Below are 20,726 nucleotides of genomic sequence, written 5' to 3'. Positions count from 1 at the left end.
GTGACTATGAAAGCATTTAAAACAACTACTATCCCTTTGTGGGGTCATTTTTTAACCCCCTAATTTGGGGGGAGGGGGGGAGGGGGGTTACATGGAAAAAAAAACATTGCATTTGAATTGATATTGAATTGATGAGTGATTCTTTACTTCTTTTTGTTTTTAGACAGATAAAGGAAAACCCTTTAGTGGTCCCGCATTCTCAACCCACATGAAGTCTGTCTTTTACCACCTAACAGGAGTGAGTGTCAACTTGCACCTTCTGAGAAGCTCTTTCGTGACTTATTGTTATGGGGACAGGTGAGAATTCCATGCTAAGTAGATGACATTGCAGACTATTATCACTCACTCCCCCACAAGACTCTGGACGGCACCATGCTGTGTTTATCAGCCATTTTCTTCACGAATAAAACGATTCTGTAATGATAACTTACACATCACAAGCAAAATTCACAACCAGGACTTTCTTTCTTTTGTTTTATCAGCCAGTGCACCGACGCAATGAAAGACAGTTTGGCGTCGGCCTTGAGACACACAAGGAAGCAAGCTCAACTCACCTATGACCGTAGAAATTCCAGCGAAAAGAAGAGTTTGGCTGTCAGCCTTGCTTCAGAATTAGCAGAAAATACAATCGAGTCACTATCAGCTCAGCCGTCCGACAGAAATGCAGGGCTTGATAAAGGTAGCTGGGTTGCTCTCACAGTAGAAGGCAGCACTCTGGCAAATCCGAACATTCTGCTAGCTAGAATTCAGAACCTCATGCCCGGTAGAAAGGCTTCGCTACTGTGGTTCAAGGCCACTGCGGAAAAAGGTCTGTACGCTTTTCACTACGATGAAGCCAGGATAGAAAGCTTAGATGCATTAGTTCCCGTCCAAGTGAAAGAGATTAAAAACTCTCCCGGCCTCTACAAATTGACCACATCATTGAAAAAAATACACAGGGCGGTCTTAGGGAACAACTGATAACATACTGTGAAGGACTGTGGATAGTGATTTGATGAGGATGCATTCTGTTTGGTTACCTGGAAGGAAAAGTGATAATCCTTACCTTATTATTATTATTATTATTATTATTATTATTATTATTATTATTATTATTATTATTATTATTATTATTATTATTATTATTATTATTATTATTATTATTATTATTATTATTACATGTACAAATAATCTCTCAGGTGAATGAACATGTTTGTCAAGAAGCTCGAATATCAGAGTATTAATAGGCCATTCTTTGAATCTAGAGACTATCCATTACAATGGTGGAGCAAAAAAATACAGTGTGGTTCAAGGCCACTGCGGAAAAAGGCCTGTACGCTTTTCACTACGATGAAGCCAGCTGGATAGAAAGCTTAGATGCCTTAGTTCCCGTCCAAGTGAAAGAGATTAAAAACTCTCCCGGCCTCTACAAATTGACCACATCATTGAAAAAAATACACAGGGCGGTCTTAGGGAACAACTGATAACATACTGTGAAGGACTGTGGATAGTGATTTGATGAGGATGCATTCTGTTTGGTTACCTGGAAGGAAAAGTGATAATCCTTACCTTATTATTATTATTATTATTATTATTATTATTATTATTATTATTATTATTATTATTATCATTATTATTATTATTATTATTATTATTATTATTATTATTATTATTATTATTATTATTATTATTATTATTATTATTATTACATGTACAAATAATCTCTCAGGTGAATGAACATGTTTGTCAAGAAGCTCGAATATCAGAGTATTGATAGGCCATTCTTTGAATCTAGAGACTATCCATTACAATGGTGGAGCAAAAAAATACAGTGTGGTTCAAGGCCACTGCGGAAAAAGGCCTGTACGCTTTTCACTACGATGAAGCCAGCTGGATAGAAAGCTTAGATGCCTTAGTTCCCGTCCAAGTGAAAGAGATTAAAAACTCTCCCGGCCTCTACAAATTGACCACATCATTGAAAAAAATACACAGGGCGGTCTTAGGGAACAACTGATAACATACTGTGAAGGACTGTGGATAGTGATTTGATGAGGATGCATTCTGTTTGGTTACCTGGAAGGAAAAGTGATAATCCTTACCTTATTATTATTATTATTATTATTATTATTATTATTATTATTATTATTATTATTATTATTATTATTATTACATGTACAAATAATCTCTCAGATGAATAAACATGTTTGTCAAGAAGCTCGAATATCAGAGTATTGATAGGCCATTCTTTGAATCTAGAGACTATCCATTACAAAGGTGGAGCAAAAATACAGTGATTGTATCATCTGAAAAAAACAATAGGGCCCCACCCAAACCTCCTTAAATTGGTTGCCATGGCAACATACTCGAAAATAATCTGCGGACCCATGTCAATGTTGTAGCTGCCAAGTCTGGTGATGATAGCTATTTCTGTTTGGGAGATATTAGCAAAAACGGATTTACCCGTGTATAAGCCAGACTTATACCTACCCCCCGACCAGTCTCGATCTAACCTTCTCCCTTCACGCTAGGGTCTCTGATTATTGCTTCATTGAATTGATGACGTCAGCACCACAGGCAACCCCCCCCCCCACAGTGAGAACAATAAGACCGTAAGGCATCTCGGAAGACACCTTACAGGCCACGCTAAAAACGACGCGTTGTCAAGGTGAAATCAAAGTCGGCTTCACGTGTGCACTACCGCAAAATCGTCTCGATCTAACCTTCACGCTAGGATCTCTGATTATTGCTTCATTGAAGTGATGACGTCACCACCACAGGTAACCCCCCTCCCTCACAGTGAGAACAATAAGACCGTAAGGCATCTCGGAAGACACCTTACAGGCCACGCTAAAAACGACGCGTTGTCAAGGTGAAATCAAAGTCGGCTTCGCGTGTGAACTACCGCAAGATCGTCTCGATCTAACCTTCACGCTAGGATCTCTGATTATTGCTTCATTGAAGTGATGACGTCACCACCACAGGCAACCCCCCTCCCTCACAGTGAGAACAATAAGACCGTAAGGCATCTCGGAAGACACCTTACAGGCCACGCTAAAAACGACGCGTTGTCAAGGTGAAATCAAAGTCGGCTTCACGTGTGCACTACCGCAAAATCGTCTCGATCTAACCGTCACGCTAGGATCTCTGATTATTGCTTCATTGAAGTGATGACGTCACCACCACAGGCATACCGAACAGCTCCCACAGTAAGAACAATTTTGTTTCAGGGCATCGGACTAAATATAAATTACCATCTCCTTGGCTATCTCTATGCCGCGTTCGCCTAGTGTTTTGAACCATACATCGCGGTCAACAGCACCAAACCCTTACCTTATACAGTGTGATTGCCCAATGACGAGAAATCAACAGGGAACCCAACACGACGCAACAATCATATCTGATCATATTCATGGGAATATGCATTATCTATTGTCAAGGACGCGCGCGTCAGCGTCAAGTCACACTTGTTCGCGAGCCGTCTTAGTGCACACGATGGCGCAGGCCGCGGGCTTGGTCCAGTATGACAGCATTACAGATGACAGTGAAGAAACGGAGAATCACGTGCCCGCCGATGAAAGCACCGCTACTGACCCGCAGGCCTCAACAGACGACACAGCAAAAAAAAAGTGCATCCGGATGAACGTTCTTCGCGAAAATATGCCATACCGATCGCTGAACTCACAACGGAGATGGCTAAGCTTTTAAGAGATGTTAAGGTTTTTTTCACCAAAGACATTAATTTGGAAAGAAAAGGGTCGCCCATTTCTCCCTCGACCTGGACGAAGGCAAATGAGAGAATTCTATGTAAGTTTTATTTTTTCTCGTGAGTTTCATGCGTAAGCGTTTTTTTAGAGTCAGATTTCGCACCTTGCTGCTAGCTGTTACCATGACAACAACTTGTGACGACTTATATTCCCTCCCCCCCTAGGTTATCTTGGGTTCTGTAGAGACACGCTTCATTACAAAGACATCAGCCCAGATCTATTTTTAAGAACACGGTTACTCGAAAGGTACCTGGATTATTTAAAGGTAAGTCCGTCGAAAATATGCTTAATCAATAATTTGCGCGTCGCGTCGAAGTGGTTTCAGCGCGTCGCGAAGAAACTCGGTACTAGTACCCAGGCCTCCCTCCCAATTCTTCCTTTTAAAAATGGCGGCGGCATGTTTTGAATTTTTGGAACCGACACGACGCGAGCGAACGTAAAACTGAGCTAAACATTTCTCGTTGCAGACGGACAGGAAGCTTGCATCGTCTACCCTAGGTGAGCATGTTCAATTCATCTGCTTTTTAACAACTGCGGTCGGTCTAGAATGCTAAATTCACATTTCGCAAAACTTAGTAGCAATAAGTATGCTTAAGTAAGTATCGCCGGATAGAGTAATCTGATATTTGATCGCGCTATTGTGTAACTGGACAATTACGGATTTCGAAGAGAGTTGTATGCAAGACGACTGATACCGAATATATCTGTTTTTACCCTTGTGTCGTGGTGTGTGATTCGGTGGAAAGTCCCGGGTTTAACATTTGGAAAGAGCGCTCATGTCAGGGTTAACATGGTTGCTACTGATGTTTATATTGTAACGGTTGTTATTTAATGTCGGGAATTTACACTCGCTTAATAGATGTTGGACTGTGTTAATGATATGTTACAACATACGCCATTATTATATCATTCTTTACTTCAGCCAATCACGCTGCCTCCTTGATCTACCCAGCAAAATTCTTGAACCGAGAACACGCCGTCACCCTCTACAGGGATGTCAAAGTCGTTTCGCAGCTGAGGGGTGCCTGCAATGCGTTTCAGAGGCAGGCCCGCGCTGCGCAGCCCACGCAAGAGGACCTTGTCAATGCAAATAAGTGGTTGCCATGGTATGCTGCAATGATAAATCCAATAAGTAGTTCGAATAACTAGTTCGAATCCGGCTCTGGGTTCAGTTCTGGACTGGAGGTTGGGGTTGAAAGAGGATAGAACTTGTTTCGCCTGCATTTCCACTCTTTAACAGTCTCCTAACACTTCACTTACAATTTATAGGGAGGGGATACCTGTGTGCTATTCGTAGAAGTAGGGAACAGTTACCTCTCTCAGAACCCAGAGAACTTGAAACTGGTTACTCACGGTTTCATGTGATTCATTGCAGGGATGAGGTGATTCAGTGCGTGTCTCCTAACACTTCACTTAGAATTTAAAGGGGGGGGTGACTGTGTGCTATTCATAAGAGTAGGCAACAGCTCCCCGTATCACGGCTAGCTATCTCTCACAGAACCCAGAGAACTTGAAACTGGTTACTAATGGTCTCATGTGATTCATTGCAGGGATGAGGTGATTCATTGTGTGGACATGCAGACAGAAAGATTTGACATGGCACGCTCACAGGTAACGATTTCAACCAGCAGTCCTGATGTGTGAAAGCTGTAATTTGTGGGCATTGCACTGCATTGTTGGAAAGGCCTAGGCATACCGTCTTGGGTCGGCGGTAGCGGAACTCGACTCACAATTTTGCTAAAAAAAGTTTGCTTTGATTTGTCTAGAGTGCCAAGGCTAGGGAGAGCAGGAATCTGCTGTCGATCGCGCTTTTCGTATTGATACCTCCTTCCAGAGGACAAGAGATCCGGACACTGCGAATTGCCCCGTCCGGTGACAGAGAACACGTCCAGGGACTGAATTCATTAGTCTTGAATTCAGATGGCACCCTCATGTTCAGATTCGAGGATTACAAAACATATGGCTCTCATGGGGTTGATGTCACAAATTTGCCAGTAAGTCTTTCATTTGTGATTTATCCTTTATTTTGACATGTGCTTGTAGATTGCGTGACAACAGCATATGGGGAAACAGGATTATTTGTTTAAACTATAATAAAGTAACCATTTAATCTTCTTCTTATCACAAATGGAATTTTATGTGTGCTACTAGTGTTTTCACATATTTTCTACTTAAATACTCTGTGTAGACTCCGTGATGTGATCATATTAGCTGACTCTCTTTTTTTTTTCACTTTCAGGAAGATCACAGATTGAACGTCATCATAAGGGAATATCTGGACAAATACAGAGATATTCTTCTCGACGCCTCTGACGATGGCACAACCAACAATTTTCTTCTCCTGGTAAGTTATGACTCTTCAGTTTCCAATTATATTTCTTCAAAGGGCTCACTGATCTTCTTGGAACTAGTGATTGTTGGATAGAACATGGGACCCTAATCCTAACCCTAACCCTAACCCTAACCCTAACCCTAATTCTTATAAGGTTGCGAATTATCTTTCTAAAGTAACCCAGCGAAATAGTTATCTTTGAAAAGTTATCTCAACCAATTGTCTCACCCCAACAAGACATTTTGTACATCATCACTCATCCCAGGAAAGGTTATACTCTCATTACAATCCTAGGAAGGGTTAGTTTTGGTGGTGAATTAATATTTTGAACATCTAACAATCCTACATAGGGTGACTATGAAAGCATTTAAAACAACTACTATCCCTTTGTGGGGTCATTTTTTAACCCCCTAATTTGGGGGGAGGGGGGGAGGGGGGTTACATGGAAAAAAAAACATTGCATTTGAATTGATATTGAATTGATGAGTGATTCTTTACTTTTTTTGTTTTTAGACAGATAAAGGAAAACCCTTTAGTGGTCCCGCATTCTCAACCCACATGAAGTCTGTCTTTTACCACCTAACAGGAGTGAGTGTCAACTTGCACCTTCTGAGAAGCTCCTTCGTGACTTATTGTTATGGGGACAGGTGAGAATTCCATGCTAAGTAGATGACATTGCAGACTATTATCACTCACTCCCCCACAAGACTCTGGACGGCACCATGCTGTGTTTATCAGCCATTTTCTTCACGAATAAAACGATTCTGTAATGATAACTTACACACCACAAGCAAAATTCACAACCAGGACTTTCTTTCTTTTGTTTTATCAGCCAGTGCACCGACGCAATGAAAGACAGTTTGGCGTCGGCCTTGAGACACACAAGGAAGCAAGCTCAACTCACCTATGACCGTAGAAATTCCAGCGAAAAGAAGAGTTTGGCTGTCAGCCTTGCTTCAGAATTAGCAGAAAATACAATCGAGTCACTATCAGCTCAGCCGTCCGACAGAAATGCAGGGCTTGATAAAGGTAGCTGGGTTGCTCTCACAGTAGAAGGCAGCACTCTGGCAAATCCGAACATTCTGCTAGCTAGAATTCAGAACCTCATGCCCGGTAGAAAGGCTTCGCTACTGTGGTTCAAGGCCACTGCGGAAAAAGGTCTGTACGCTTTTAACTACGATGAAGCCAGCTGGATAGAAAGCTTAGATGCATTAGTTCCCGTCCAAGTGAAAGAGATTAAAAACTCTCCCGGCCTCTACAAATTGACCACATCATTGAAAAAAATACACAGGGCGGTCTTAGGGAACAACTGATAACATACTGTGAAGGACTGTGGATAGTGATTTGATGAGGATGCATTCTGTTTGGTTACCTGGAAGGAAAAGTGATAATCCTTACCTTATTATTATTATTATTATTATTATTATTATTATTATTATTATTATTATTATTATTATTATTATTATTATTATTATTATTATTATTATTATTATTATTATTATTATTATTATTATTATTATTATTATTATTACATGTACAAATAATCTCTCAGGTGAAAGAACATGTTTGTCAAGAAGCTCGAATATCAGAGTATTGATAGGCCATTCTTTGAATCTAGAGACTATCCATTACAATGTCGGAGCAAAAAAATACAGTGTGGTTCAAGGCCACTGCGGAAAAAGGCCTGTACGCTTTTCACTACGATGAAGCCAGCTGGATAGAAAGCTTAGATGCCTTAGTTCCCGTCCAAGTGAAAGAGATTAAAAACTCTCCCGGCCTCTACAAATTGACCACATCATTGAAAAAAATACACAGGGCGGTCTTAGGGAACAACTGATAACATACTGTGAAGGACTGTGGATAGTGATTTGATGAGGATGCATTCTGTTTGGTTACCTGGAAGGAAAAGTGATAATCCTTACCTTATTATTATTATTATTATTATTATTATTATTATTATTATTATTATTATTATTATTATTATTATTATTATTATTATTATTATTATTATTATTATTATTATTATTATTATTATTATTATTATTACATGTACAAATAATCTCTCAGATGAATAAACATGTTTGTCAAGAAGCTCGAATATCAGAGTATTGATAGGCCATTCTTTGAATCTAGAGACTATCCATTACAAAGGTGGAGCAAAAATACAGTGATTGTATCATCTGAAAAAAACAATAGGGCCCCACCCAAACCTCCTTAAATTGGTTGCCATGGCAACATACTCGAAAATAATCTGCGGACCCATGTCAATGTTGTAGCTGCCAAGTCTGGTGATGATAGCTATTTCTGTTTGGGAGATATTAGCAAAAACGGATTTACCCGTGTATAAGCCAGACTTATACCTACCCCCCGACCAGTCTCGATCTAACCTTCTCCCTTCACGCTAGGGTCTCTGATTATTGCTTCATTGAAGTGATGACGTCAGCACCACAGGCAACCCCCCCCCACAGTGAGAACAATAAGACCGTAAGGCATCTCGGAAGACACCTTACAGGCCACGCTAAAAACGACGCGTTGTCAAGGTGAAATCAAAGTCGGCTTCACGTGTGCACTACCGCAAAATCGTCTCGATCTAACCTTCACGCTAGGATCTCTGATTATTGCTTCATTGAAGTGATGACGTCACCACCACAGGTAACCCCCCTCCCTCACAGTGAGAACAATAAGACCGTAAGGCATCTCGGAAGACACCTTACAGGCCACGCTAAAAACGACGCGTTGTCAAGGTGAAATCAAAGTCGGCTTCGCGTGTGAACTACCGCAAGATCGTCTCGATCTAACCTTCACGCTAGGATCTCTGATTATTGCTTCATTGAAGTGATGACGTCACCACCACAGGCAACCCCCCTCCCTCACAGTGAGAACAATAAGACCGTAAGGCATCTCGGAAGACACCTTACAGGCCACGCTAAAAACGACGCGTTGTCAAGGTGAAATCAAAGTCGGCTTCACGTGTGCACTACCGCAAAATCGTCTCGATCTAACCTTCACGCTAGGATCTCTGATTATTGCTTCATTGAAGTGATGACGTCACCACCACAGGCATACCGAACAGCTCCCACAGTAAGAACAATTTTGTTTCAGGGCATCGGACTAAATATAAATTACCATCTCCTTGGCTATCTCTATGCCGCGTTCGCCTAGTGTTTTGAACCATACATCGCGGTCAACAGCACCAAACCCTTACCTTATACAGTGTGATTGCCCAATGACGAGAAATCAACAGGGAACCCAACACGACGCAACAATCATATCTGATCATATTCATGGGAATATGCATTATCTATTGTCAAGGACGCGCGCGTCAGCGTCAAGTCACACTTGTTCGCGAGCCGTCTTAGTGCACACGATGGCGCAGGCCGCGGGCTTGGTCCAGTATGACAGTATTACAGATGACAGTGAAGAAACGGAGAATCACGTGCCCGCCGATGAAAGCACCGCTACTGACCCGCAGGCCTCAACAGACGACACAGCAAAAAAAAAAGTGCATCCGGATGAACGTTCTTCGCGAAAATATGCCATACCGATCGCTGAACTCACAACGGAGATGGCTAAGCTTTTAAGAGATGTTAAGGTTTTTTTCACCAAAGACATTAATTTGGAAAGAAAAGGGTCGCCCATTTCTCCCTCGACCTGGACGAAGGCAAATGAGAGAATTCTATGTAAGTTTTATTTTGTCTCGTGAGTTTCATGCGTAAGCGTTCTTTTAGAGTCAGATTTCGCACCTTGCTGCTAGCTGTTACCATGACAACAAATTGTGACGACTTATATTCCCTCCCCCCCTAGGTTATCTTGGGTTCTGTAGAGACACGCTTCATTACAAAGACATCAGCCCAGATCTATTTTTAAGAACACGGTTACTCGAAAGGTACCTGGATTATTTAAAGGTAAGTCCGTCGAAAATATGCTTAATCAATAATTTGCGCGTCGCGTCGAAGTGGTTTCAGCGCGTCGCGAAGAAACTCGGTACTAGTACCCAGGCCTCCCTCCCAATTCTTCCTTTTAAAAATGGCGGCGGCATGTTTTGAATTTTTGGAACCGACACGACGCGAGCGAACGTAAAACTGAGCTAAACATTTCTCGTTGCAGACGGACAGGAAGCTTGCATCGTCTACCCTAGGTGAGCATGTTCAATTCATCTGCTTTTTAACAACTGCGGTCGGTCTAGAATGCTAAATTCACATTTCGCAAAACTTAGTAGCAATAAGTATGCTTAAGTAAGTATCGCCGGATAGAGTAATCTGATATTTGATCGCGCTATTGTGTAACTGGACAATTACGGATTTCGAAGAGAGTTGTATGCAAGACGACTGATACCGAATATATCTGTTTTTACCCTTGTGTCGTGGTGTGTGATTCGGTGGAAAGTCCCGGGTTTAACATTTGGAAAGAGCGCTCATGTCAGGGTTAACATGGTTGCTACTGATGTTTATATTGTAACGGTTGTTATTTAATGTCGGGAATTTACACTCGCTTAATAGATGTTGGACTGTGTTAATGATATGTTACAACATACGCCATTATTATTTCATTCTTTACTTCAGCCAATCACGCTGCCTCCTTGATCTACCCAGCAAAATTCTTGAACCGAGAACACGCCGTCACCCTCTACAGGGATGTCAAAGTCGTTTCGCAGCTGAGGGGTGCCTGCAATGCGTTTCAGAGGCAGGCCCGCGCTGCGCAGCCCACGCAAGAGGACCTTGTCAATGCAAATAAGTGGTTGCCATGGTATGCTGCAATGATAAATCCAATAAGTAGTTCGAATAACTAGTTCGAATCCGGCTCTGGGTTCAGTTCTGGACTGGAGGTGGGGTTGAAAGAGGATAGAACTTGTTTCGCCTGCATTTCCACTCTTTAACAGTCTCCTAACACTTCACTTACAATTTATAGGGAGGGGATACCTGTGTGCTATTCGTAGAAGTAGGGAACAGTTACCTCTCTCAGAACCCAGAGAACTTGAAACTGGTTACTCACGGTTTCATGTGATTCATTGCAGGGATGAGGTGATTCAGTGCGTGTCTCCTAACACTTCACTTAGAATTTAAAGGGGGGGATGACTGTGTGCTATTCATAAGAGTAGGCAACAGCTCCCCGTATCACGGCTAGCTATCTCTCACAGAACCCAGAGAACTTGAAACTGGTTACTAATGGTCTCATGTGATTCATTGCAGGGATGAGGTGATTCATTGTGTGGACATGCAGACAGAAAGATTTGACATGGCACGCTCACAGGTAACGATTTCAACCAGCAGTCCTGATGTGTGAAAGCTGTAATTTGTGGGCATTGCACTGCATTGTTGGAAAGGCCTAGGCATACCGTCTTGGGTCGGCGGTAGCGGAACTCGACTCACAATTTTGCTAAAAAAAGTTTGCTTTGATTTGTCTAGAGTGCCAAGGCTAGGGAGAGCAGGAATCTGCTGTCGATCGCGCTTTTCGTATTGATACCTCCTTCCAGAGGACAAGAGATCCGGACACTGCGAATTGCCCCGTCCGGTGACAGAGAACACGTCCAGGGACTGAATTCATTAGTCTTGAATTCAGATGGCACCCTCATGTTCAGATTCGAGGATTACAAAACATATGGCTCTCATGGGGTTGATGTCACAAATTTGCCAGTAAGTCTTTCATTTGTGATTTATCCTTTATTTTGACATGTGCTTGTAGATTGCGTGACAACAGCATATGGGGAAACAGGATTATTTGTTTAAACTATAATAAAATAACCATTTAATCTTCTTCTTATCACAAATGGAATTTTATGTGTGCTACTACTGTTTTCACATATTTTCTACTTAAATACTCTGTGTAGACTCCGTGATGTGATCATATTAGCTGACTCTTTTTTTTTTCACTTTCAGGAAGATCACAGATTGAACGTCATCATAAGGGAATATCTGGACAAATACAGAGATATTCTTCTCGACGCCTCTGACGATGGCACAACCAACAATTTTCTTCTCCTGGTAAGTTATGACTCTTCAGTTTCCAATTATATTTCTTCAAAGGGCTCACTGATCTTCTTGGAACTAGTGATTGTTGGATAGAACATGGGACCCTAATCCTAACCCTAACCCTAACCCTAATTCTTATAAGGTTGCGAATTATCTTTCTAAAGTAACCCAGCGAAATAGTCATCTTTGAAAAGTTATCTCAACCAATTGTCTCACCCCAACAAGACATTTTGTACATCATCACTCATCCCAGGAAAGGTTATACTCTCATTACAATCCTAGGAAGGGTTAGTTTTGGTGGTGAATTAATATTTTGAACATCTAACAATCCTACATAGGGTGACTATGAAAGCATTTAAAACAACTACTATCCCTTTGTGGGGTCATTTTTTAACCCCCTAATTTGGGGGGAGGGGGGGAGGGGGGGTTACATGGAAAAAAAAACATTGCATTTGAATTGATATTGAATTGATGAGTGATTCTTTACTTCTTTTTGTTTTTAGACAGATAAAGGAAAACCCTTTAGTGGTCCCGCATTCTCAACCCACATGAAGTCTGTCTTTTACCACCTAACAGGAGTGAGTGTCAACTTGCACCTTCTGAGAAGCTCCTTCGTGACTTATTGTTATGGGGACAGGTGAGAATTCCATGCTAAGTAGATGACATTGCAGACTATTATCACTCACTCCCCCACAAGACTCTGGACGGCACCATGCTGTGTTTATCAGCCATTTTCTTCACGAATAAAACGATTCTGTAATGATAACTTACACACCACAAGCAAAATTCACAACCAGGACTTTCTTTCTTTTGTTTTATCAGCCAGTGCACCGACGCAATGAAAGACAGTTTGGCGTCGGCCTTGAGACACACAAGGAAGCAAGCTCAACTCACCTATGACCGTAGAAATTCCAGCGAAAAGAAGAGTTTGGCTGTCAGCCTTGCTTCAGAATTAGCAGAAAATACAATCGAGTCACTATCAGCTCAGCCGTCCGACAGAAATGCAGGGCTTGATAAAGGTAGCTGGGTTGCTCTCACAGTAGAAGGCAGCACTCTGGCAAATCCGAACATTCTGCTAGCTAGAATTCAGAACCTCATGCCCGGTAGAAAGGCTTCGCTACTGTGGTTCAAGGCCACTGCGGAAAAAGGTCTGTACGCTTTTCACTACGATGAAGCCAGCTGGATAGAAAGCTTAGATGCATTAGTTCCCGTCCAAGTGAAAGAGATTAAAAACTCTCCCGGCCTCTACAAATTGACCACATCATTGAAAAAAATACACAGGGCGGTCTTAGGGAACAACTGATAACATACTGTGAAGGACTGTGGATAGTGATTTGATGAGGATGCATTCTGTTTGGTTACCTGGAAGGAAAAGTGATAATCCTTACCTTATTATTATTATTATTATTATTATTATTATTATTATTATTATTATTATTATTATTATTATTATTATTACATGTACAAATAATCTCTCAGATGAATAAACATGTTTGTCAAGAAGCTCGAATATCAGAGTATTGATAGGCCATTCTTTGAATCTAGAGACTATCCATTACAAAGGTGGAGCAAAAATACAGTGATTGTATCATCTGAAAAAAACAATAGGGCCCCACCCAAACCTCCTTAAATTGGTTGCCATGGCAACATACTCGAAAATAATCTGCGGACCCATGTCAATGTTGTAGCTGCCAAGTCTGGTGATGATAGCTATTTCTGTTTGGGAGATATTAGCAAAAACGGATTTACCCGTGTATAAGCCAGACTTATACCTACCCCCCGACCAGTCTCGATCTAACCTTCTCCCTTCACGCTAGGGTCTCTGATTATTGCTTCATTGAAGTGATGACGTCAGCACCACAGGCAACCCCCCCCCACAGTGAGAACAATAAGACCGTAAGGCATCTCGGAAGACACCTTACAGGCCACGCTAAAAACGACGCGTTGTCAAGGTGAAATCAAAGTCGGCTTCACGTGTGCACTACCGCAAAATCGTCTCGATCTAACCTTCACGCTAGGATCTCTGATTATTGCTTCATTGAAGTGATGACGTCACCACCACAGGTAACCCCCCTCCCTCACAGTGAGAACAATAAGACCGTAAGGCATCTCGGAAGACACCTTACAGGCCACGCTAAAAACGACGCGTTGTCAAGGTGAAATCAAAGTCGGCTTCGCGTGTGAACTACCGCAAGATCGTCTCGATCTAACCTTCACGCTAGGATCTCTGATTATTGCTTCATTGAAGTGATGACGTCACCACCACAGGCAACCCCCCTCCCTCACAGTGAGAACAATAAGACCGTAAGGCATCTCGGAAGACACCTTACAGGCCACGCTAAAAACGACGCGTTGTCAAGGTGAAATCAAAGTCGGCTTCACGTGTGCACTACCGCAAAATCGTCTCGATCTAACCTTCACGCTAGGATCTCTGATTATTGCTTCATTGAAGTGATGACGTCACCACCACAGGCATACCGAACAGCTCCCACAGTAAGAACAATTTTGTTTCAGGGCATCGGACTAAATATAAATTACCATCTCCTTGGCTATCTCTATGCCGCGTTCGCCTAGTGTTTTGAACCATACATCGCGGTCAACAGCACCAAACCCTTACCTTATACAGTGTGATTGCCCAATGACGAGAAATCAACAGGGAACCCAACACGACGCAACAATCATATCTGATCATATTCATGGGAATATGCATTATCTATTGTCAAGGACGCGCGCGTCAGCGTCAAGTCACACTTGTTCGCGAGCCGTCTTAGTGCACACGATGGCGCAGGCCGCGGGCTTGGTCCAGTATGACAGTATTACAGATGACAGTGAAGAAACGGAGAATCACGTGCCCGCCGATGAAAGCACCGCTACTGACCCGCAGGCCTCAACAGACGACACAGCAAAAAAAAAAGTGCATCCGGATGAACGTTCTTCGCGAAAATATGCCATACCGATCGCTGAACTCACAACGGAGATGGCTAAGCTTTTAAGAGATGTTAAGGTTTTTTTCACCAAAGACATTAATTTGGAAAGAAAAGGGTCGCCCATTTCTCCCTCGACCTGGACGAAGGCAAATGAGAGAATTCTATGTAAGTTTTATTTTGTCTCGTGAGTTTCATGCGTAAGCGTTCTTTTAGAGTCAGATTTCGCACCTTGCTGCTAGCTGTTACCATGACAACAAATTGTGACGACTTATATTCCCTCCCCCCCTAGGTTATCTTGGGTTCTGTAGAGACACGCTTCATTACAAAGACATCAGCCCAGATCTATTTTTAAGAACACGGTTACTCGAAAGGTACCTGGATTATTTAAAGGTAAGTCCGTCGAAAATATGCTTAATCAATAATTTGCGCGTCGCGTCGAAGTGGTTTCAGCGCGTCGCGAAGAAACTCGGTACTAGTACCCAGGCCTCCCTCCCAATTCTTCCTTTTAAAAATGGCGGCGGCATGTTTTGAATTTTTGGAACCGACACGACGCGAGCGAACGTAAAACTGAGCTAAACATTTCTCGTTGCAGACGGACAGGAAGCTTGCATCGTCTACCCTAGGTGAGCATGTTCAATTCATCTGCTTTTTAACAACTGCGGTCGGTCTAGAATGCTAAATTCACATTTCGCAAAACTTAGTAGCAATAAGTATGCTTAAGTAAGTATCGCCGGATAGAGTAATCTGATATTTGATCGCGCTATTGTGTAACTGGACAATTACGGATTTCGAAGAGAGTTGTATGCAAGACGACTGATACCGAATATATCTGTTTTTACCCTTGTGTCGTGGTGTGTGATTCGGTGGAAAGTCCCGGGTTTAACATTTGGAAAGAGCGCTCATGTCAGGGTTAACATGGTTGCTACTGATGTTTATATTGTAACGGTTGTTATTTAATGTCGGGAATTTACACTCGCTTAATAGATGTTGGACTGTGTTAATGATATGTTACAACATACGCCATTATTATTTCATTCTTTACTTCAGCCAATCACGCTGCCTCCTTGATCTACCCAGCAAAATTCTTGAACCGAGAACACGCCGTCACCCTCTACAGGGATGTCAAAGTCGTTTCGCAGCTGAGGGGTGCCTGCAATGCGTTTCAGAGGCAGGCCCGCGCTGCGCAGCCCACGCAAGAGGACCTTGTCAATGCAAATAAGTGGTTGCCATGGTATGCTGCAATGATAAATCCAATAAGTAGTTCGAATAACTAGTTCGAATCCGGCTCTGGGTTCAGTTCTGGACTGGAGGTGGGGTTGAAAGAGGATAGAACTTGTTTCGCCTGCATTTCCACTCTTTAACAGTCTCCTAACACTTCACTTACAATTTATAGGGAGGGGATACCTGTGTGCTATTCGTAGAAGTAGGGAACAGTTACCTCTCTCAGAACCCAGAGAACTTGAAACTGGTTACTCACGGTTTCATGTGATTCATTGCAGGGATGAGGTGATTCAGTGCGTGTCTCCTAACACTTCACTTAGAATTTAAAGGGGGGGATGACTGTGTGCTATTCATAAGAGTAGGCAACAGCTCCCCGTATCACGGCTAGCTATCTCTCACAGAACCCAGAGAACTTGAAACTGGTTACTAATGGTCTCATGTGATTCATTGCAGGGATGAGGTGATTCATTGTGTGGACATGCAGACAGAAAGATTTGACATGGCACGCTCACAGGTAACGATTTCAACCAGCAGTCCTGATGTGTGAAAGCTGTAATTTGTGGGCATTGCACTGCATTGTTGGAAAGGCCTAGGCATACCGTCTTGGGTCGGCGGTAGCGGAACTCGACTCACAATTTTGCTAAAAAAAGTTTGCTTTGATTTGTCTAGAGTGCCAAGGCTAGGGAGAGCAGGAATCTGCTGTCGATCGCGCTTTTCGTATTGATACCTCCTTCCAGAGGACAAGAGATCCGGACACTGCGAATTGCCCCGTCCGGTGACAGAGAACACGTCCAGGGACTGAATTCATTAGTCTTGAATTCAGATGGCACCCTCATGTTCAGATTCGAGGATTACAAAACATATGGCTCTCATGGGGTTGATGTCACAAATTTGCCAGTAAGTCTTTCATTTGTGATTTATCCTTTATTTTGACATGTGCTTGTAGATTGCGTGACAACAGCATATGGGGAAACAGGATTATTTGTTTAAACTATAATAAAATAACCATTTAATCTTCTTCTTATCACAAATGGAATTTTATGTGTGCTACTACTGTTTTCACATATTTTCTACTTAAATACTCTGTGTAGACTCCGTGATGTGATCATATTAGCTGACTCTTTTTTTTTTCACTTTCAGGAAGATCACAGATTGAACGTCATCATAAGGGAATATCTGGACAAATACAGAGATATTCTTCTCGACGCCTCTGACGATGGCACAACCAACAATTTTCTTCTCCTGGTAAGTTATGACTCTTCAGTTTCCAATTATATTTCTTCAAAGGGCTCACTGATCTTCTTGGAACTAGTGATTGTTGGATAGAACATGGGACCCTAATCCTAACCCTAACCCTAACCCTAATTCTTATAAGGTTGCGAATTATCTTTCTAAAGTAACCCAGCGAAATAGTCATCTTTGAAAAGTTATCTCAACCAATTGTCTCACCCCAACAAGACATTTTGTACATCATCACTCATCCCAGGAAAGGTTATACTCTCATTACAATCCTAGGAAGGGTTAGTTTTGGTGGTGAATTAATATTTTGAACATCTAACAATCCTACATAGGGTGACTATGAAAGCATTTAAAACAACTACTATCCCTTTGTGGGGTCATTTTTTAACCCCCTAATTTGGGGGGAGGGGGGGAGGGGGGGTTACATGGAAAAAAAAACATTGCATTTGAATTGATATTGAATTGATGAGTGATTCTTTACTTCTTTTTGTTTTTAGACAGATAAAGGAAAACCCTTTAGTGGTCCCGCATTCTCAACCCACATGAAGTCTGTCTTTTACCACCTAACAGGAGTGAGTGTCAACTTGCACCTTCTGAGAAGCTCCTTCGTGACTTATTGTTATGGGGACAGGTGAGAATTCCATGCTAAGTAGATGACATTGCAGACTATTATCACTCACTCCCCCACAAGACTCTGGACGGCACCATGCTGTGTTTATCAGCCATTTTCTTCACGAATAAAACGATTCTGTAATGATAACTTACACACCACAAGCAAAATTCACAACCAGGACTTTCTTTCTTTTGTTTTATCAGCCAGTGCACCGACGCAATGAAAGACAGTTTGGCGTCGGCCTTGAGACACACAAGGAAGCAAGCTCAACTCACCTATGACCGTAGAAATTCCAGCGAAAAGAAGAGTTTGGCTGTCAGCCTTGCTTCAGAATTAGCAGAAAATACAATCGAGTCACTATCAGCTCAGCCGTCCGACAGAAATGCAGGGCTTGATAAAGGTAGCTGGGTTGCTCTCACAGTAGAAGGCAGCACTCTGGCAAATCCGAACATTCTGCTAGCTAGAATTCAGAACCTCATGCCCGGTAGAAAGGCTTCGCTACTGTGGTTCAAGGCCACTGCGGAAAAAGGTCTGTACGCTTTTCACTACGATGAAGCCAGCTGGATAGAAAGCTTAGATGCATTAGTTCCCGTCCAAGTGAAAGAGATTAAAAACTCTCCCGGCCTCTACAAATTGACCACATCATTGAAAAAAATACACAGGGCGGTCTTAGGGAACAACTGATAACATACTGTGAAGGACTGTGGATAGTGATTTGATGAGGATGCATTCTGTTTGGTTACCTGGAAGGAAAAGTGATAATCCTTACCTTATTATTATTATTATTATTATTATTATTATTATTATTATTATTATTATTATTATTATTATTATTATTACATGTACAAATAATCTCTCAGATGAATAAACATGTTTGTCAAGAAGCTCGAATATCAGAGTATTGATAGGCCATTCTTTGAATCTAGAGACTATCCATTACAAAGGTGGAGCAAAAATACAGTGATTGTATCATCTGAAAAAAACAATAGGGCCCCACCCAAACCTCCTTAAATTGGTTGCCATGGCAACATACTCGAAAATAATCTGCGGACCCATGTCAATGTTGTAGCTGCCAAGTCTGGTGATGATAGCTATTTCTGTTTGGGAGATATTAGCAAAAACGGATTTACCCGTGTATAAGCCAGACTTATACCTACCCCCCGACCAGTCTCGATCTAACCTTCTCCCTTCACGCTAGGGTCTCTGATTATTGCTTCATTGAAGTGATGACGTCAGCACCACAGGCAACCCCCCCCCCACAGTGAGAACAATAAGACCGTAAGGCATCGCGGAAGACACCTTACAGGCCACGCTAAAAACGACGCGTTGTCAAGGTGAAATCAAAGTCGGCTTCACGTGTGCACTACCGCAAAATCGTCTCGATCTAACCTTCACGCTAGGATCTCTGATTATTGCTTCATTGAAGTGATGACGTCACCACCACAGGTAACCCCCCTCCCTCACAGTGAGAACAATAAGACCGTAAGGCATCTCGGAAGACACCTTACAGGCCACGCTAAAAACGACGCGTTGTCAAGGTGAAATCAAAGTCGGCTTCGCGTGTGAACTACCGCAAGATCGTCTCGATCTAACCTTCACGCTAGGATCTCTGATTATTGCTTCATTGAAGTGATGACGTCACCACCACAGGCAACCCCCCTCCCTCACAGTGAGAACAATAAGACCGTAAGGCATCTCGGAAGACACCTTACAGGCCACGCTAAAAACGACGCGTTGTCAAGGTGAAATCAAAGTCGGCTTCACGTGTGCACTACCGCAAAATCGTCTCGATCTAACCTTCACGCTAGGATCTCTGATTATTGCTTCATTGAAGTGATGACGTCACCACCACAGGCATACCGAACAGCTCCCACAGTAAGAACAATTTTGTTTCAGGGCATCGGACTAAATATAAATTACCATCTCCTTGGCTATCTCTATGCCGCGTTCGCCTAGTGTTTTGAACCATACATCGCGGTCAACAGCACCAAACCCTTACCTTATACAGTGTGATTGCCCAATGACGAGAAATCAACAGGGAACCCAACACGACGCAACAATCATATCTGATCATATTCATGGGAATATGCATTATCTATTGTCAAGGACGCGCGCGTCAGCGTCAAGTCACACTTGTTCGCGAGCCGTCTTAGTGCACACGATGGCGCAGGCCGCGGGCTTGGTCCAGTATGACAGCATTACAGATGACAGTGAAGAAACGGAGAATCACGTGCCCGCCGATGAAAGCACCGCTACTGACCCGCAGGCCTCAACAGACGACACAGCAAAAAAAAAAGTGCATCCGGATGAACGTTCTTCGCGAAAATATGCCATACCGATCGCTGAACTCACAACGGAGATGGCTAAGCTTTTAAGAGATGTTAAGGTTTTTTTCACCAAAGACATTAATTTGGAAAGAAAAGGGTCGCCCATTTCTCCCTCGACCTGGACGAAGGCAAATGAGAGAATTCTATGTAAGTTTTATTTTGTCTCGTGAGTTTCATGCGTAAGCGTTTTTTTAGAGTCAGATTTCGCACCTTGCTGCTAGCTGTTACCATGACAACAACTTGTGACAACTTATATTCCCTCCCCCCCTAGGTTATCTTGGGTTCTGTAGAGACACGCTTCATTACAAAGACATCAGCCCAGATCTATTTTTAAGAACACGGTTACTCGAAAGGT

At 42.4% G+C, this 20,726-nt stretch overlaps 4 protein-coding genes across 4 annotated transcripts; all 4 read left to right on the top strand.

Moving 5' to 3' along the window:
* Nucleotides 1–163: 163 nt before the first annotated feature.
* LOC125562961 lies at nucleotides 164–1,529 on the top strand (the record flags this gene model as incomplete). Its single annotated transcript, XM_048727323.1, has 3 exons — nucleotides 164–297; nucleotides 483–792; nucleotides 1,293–1,529. Coding segments are annotated over 3 exons (615 nt in total), but the record flags the coding sequence as incomplete, so codon positions are not given.
* Nucleotides 1,530–4,640: 3,111 nt separating this feature from the next.
* Nucleotides 4,641–7,978, top strand: LOC125563210. Its single transcript, XM_048728210.1, has 7 exons — nucleotides 4,641–4,849; nucleotides 5,294–5,354; nucleotides 5,510–5,737; nucleotides 5,983–6,087; nucleotides 6,589–6,722; nucleotides 6,908–7,217; nucleotides 7,742–7,978. The coding sequence occupies exons 2-7, from the start codon at nucleotides 5,319–5,321 to the stop codon at nucleotides 7,910–7,912; spliced, it is 984 nt and encodes a 327-aa protein (XP_048584167.1). The 5' UTR covers nucleotides 4,641–4,849; nucleotides 5,294–5,318; the 3' UTR covers nucleotides 7,913–7,978.
* A 2,145-nt stretch (nucleotides 7,979–10,123) lies between these two features.
* On the top strand, nucleotides 10,124–13,413 carry LOC125563214. Its single transcript, XM_048728236.1, has 7 exons — nucleotides 10,124–10,213; nucleotides 10,638–10,821; nucleotides 11,265–11,325; nucleotides 11,481–11,708; nucleotides 11,952–12,056; nucleotides 12,548–12,681; nucleotides 12,867–13,413. Exons 3-7 carry the CDS (start codon nucleotides 11,290–11,292, stop codon nucleotides 13,345–13,347), a joined length of 984 nt encoding a protein of 327 aa, XP_048584193.1. The 5' UTR covers nucleotides 10,124–10,213; nucleotides 10,638–10,821; nucleotides 11,265–11,289; the 3' UTR covers nucleotides 13,348–13,413.
* A 2,091-nt stretch (nucleotides 13,414–15,504) lies between these two features.
* LOC125563213 lies at nucleotides 15,505–18,794 on the top strand. The gene is made up of 7 exons (XM_048728235.1): nucleotides 15,505–15,594; nucleotides 16,019–16,202; nucleotides 16,646–16,706; nucleotides 16,862–17,089; nucleotides 17,333–17,437; nucleotides 17,929–18,062; nucleotides 18,248–18,794. Exons 3-7 carry the CDS (start codon nucleotides 16,671–16,673, stop codon nucleotides 18,726–18,728), a joined length of 984 nt encoding a protein of 327 aa, XP_048584192.1. The 5' UTR covers nucleotides 15,505–15,594; nucleotides 16,019–16,202; nucleotides 16,646–16,670; the 3' UTR covers nucleotides 18,729–18,794.
* Nucleotides 18,795–20,726: the final 1,932 nt, after the last annotated feature.

The sequence above is a fragment of the Nematostella vectensis genome, chromosome 5 (assembly GCF_932526225.1).
Source record: "Nematostella vectensis chromosome 5, jaNemVect1.1, whole genome shotgun sequence".
In the NCBI taxonomy this organism is placed as follows: Eukaryota; Metazoa; Cnidaria; class Anthozoa; order Actiniaria; family Edwardsiidae; genus Nematostella; species Nematostella vectensis.
Note: the sequence above shows the minus strand (reverse complement) of the source record. Positions and strands in the feature narration are given on the sequence as shown.

Bases quoted from the DNA above. Each gene is read 5' to 3' on its own strand.
- LOC125563210 (XM_048728210.1), top strand. From the start codon at position 5,319: ATGCAGACAGAAAGATTTGACATGGCACGCTCACAG. The intron at 5,738-5,982 runs GTAAGTCTTTCA...TTTCACTTTCAG, and splicing joins TTGATGTCACAAATTTGCCA to GAAGATCACAGATTGAACGT. The intron at 6,088-6,588 runs GTAAGTTATGAC...TTTTGTTTTTAG, and splicing joins CCAACAATTTTCTTCTCCTG to ACAGATAAAGGAAAACCCTT.
- LOC125563213 (XM_048728235.1), top strand. From the start codon at position 16,671: ATGCAGACAGAAAGATTTGACATGGCACGCTCACAG. The intron at 17,090-17,332 runs GTAAGTCTTTCA...TTTCACTTTCAG, and splicing joins TTGATGTCACAAATTTGCCA to GAAGATCACAGATTGAACGT. The intron at 18,063-18,247 runs GTGAGAATTCCA...TTGTTTTATCAG, and splicing joins ACTTATTGTTATGGGGACAG to CCAGTGCACCGACGCAATGA.
- LOC125563214 (XM_048728236.1), top strand. From the start codon at position 11,290: ATGCAGACAGAAAGATTTGACATGGCACGCTCACAG. The intron at 11,709-11,951 runs GTAAGTCTTTCA...TTTCACTTTCAG, and splicing joins TTGATGTCACAAATTTGCCA to GAAGATCACAGATTGAACGT. The intron at 12,057-12,547 runs GTAAGTTATGAC...TTTTGTTTTTAG, and splicing joins CCAACAATTTTCTTCTCCTG to ACAGATAAAGGAAAACCCTT.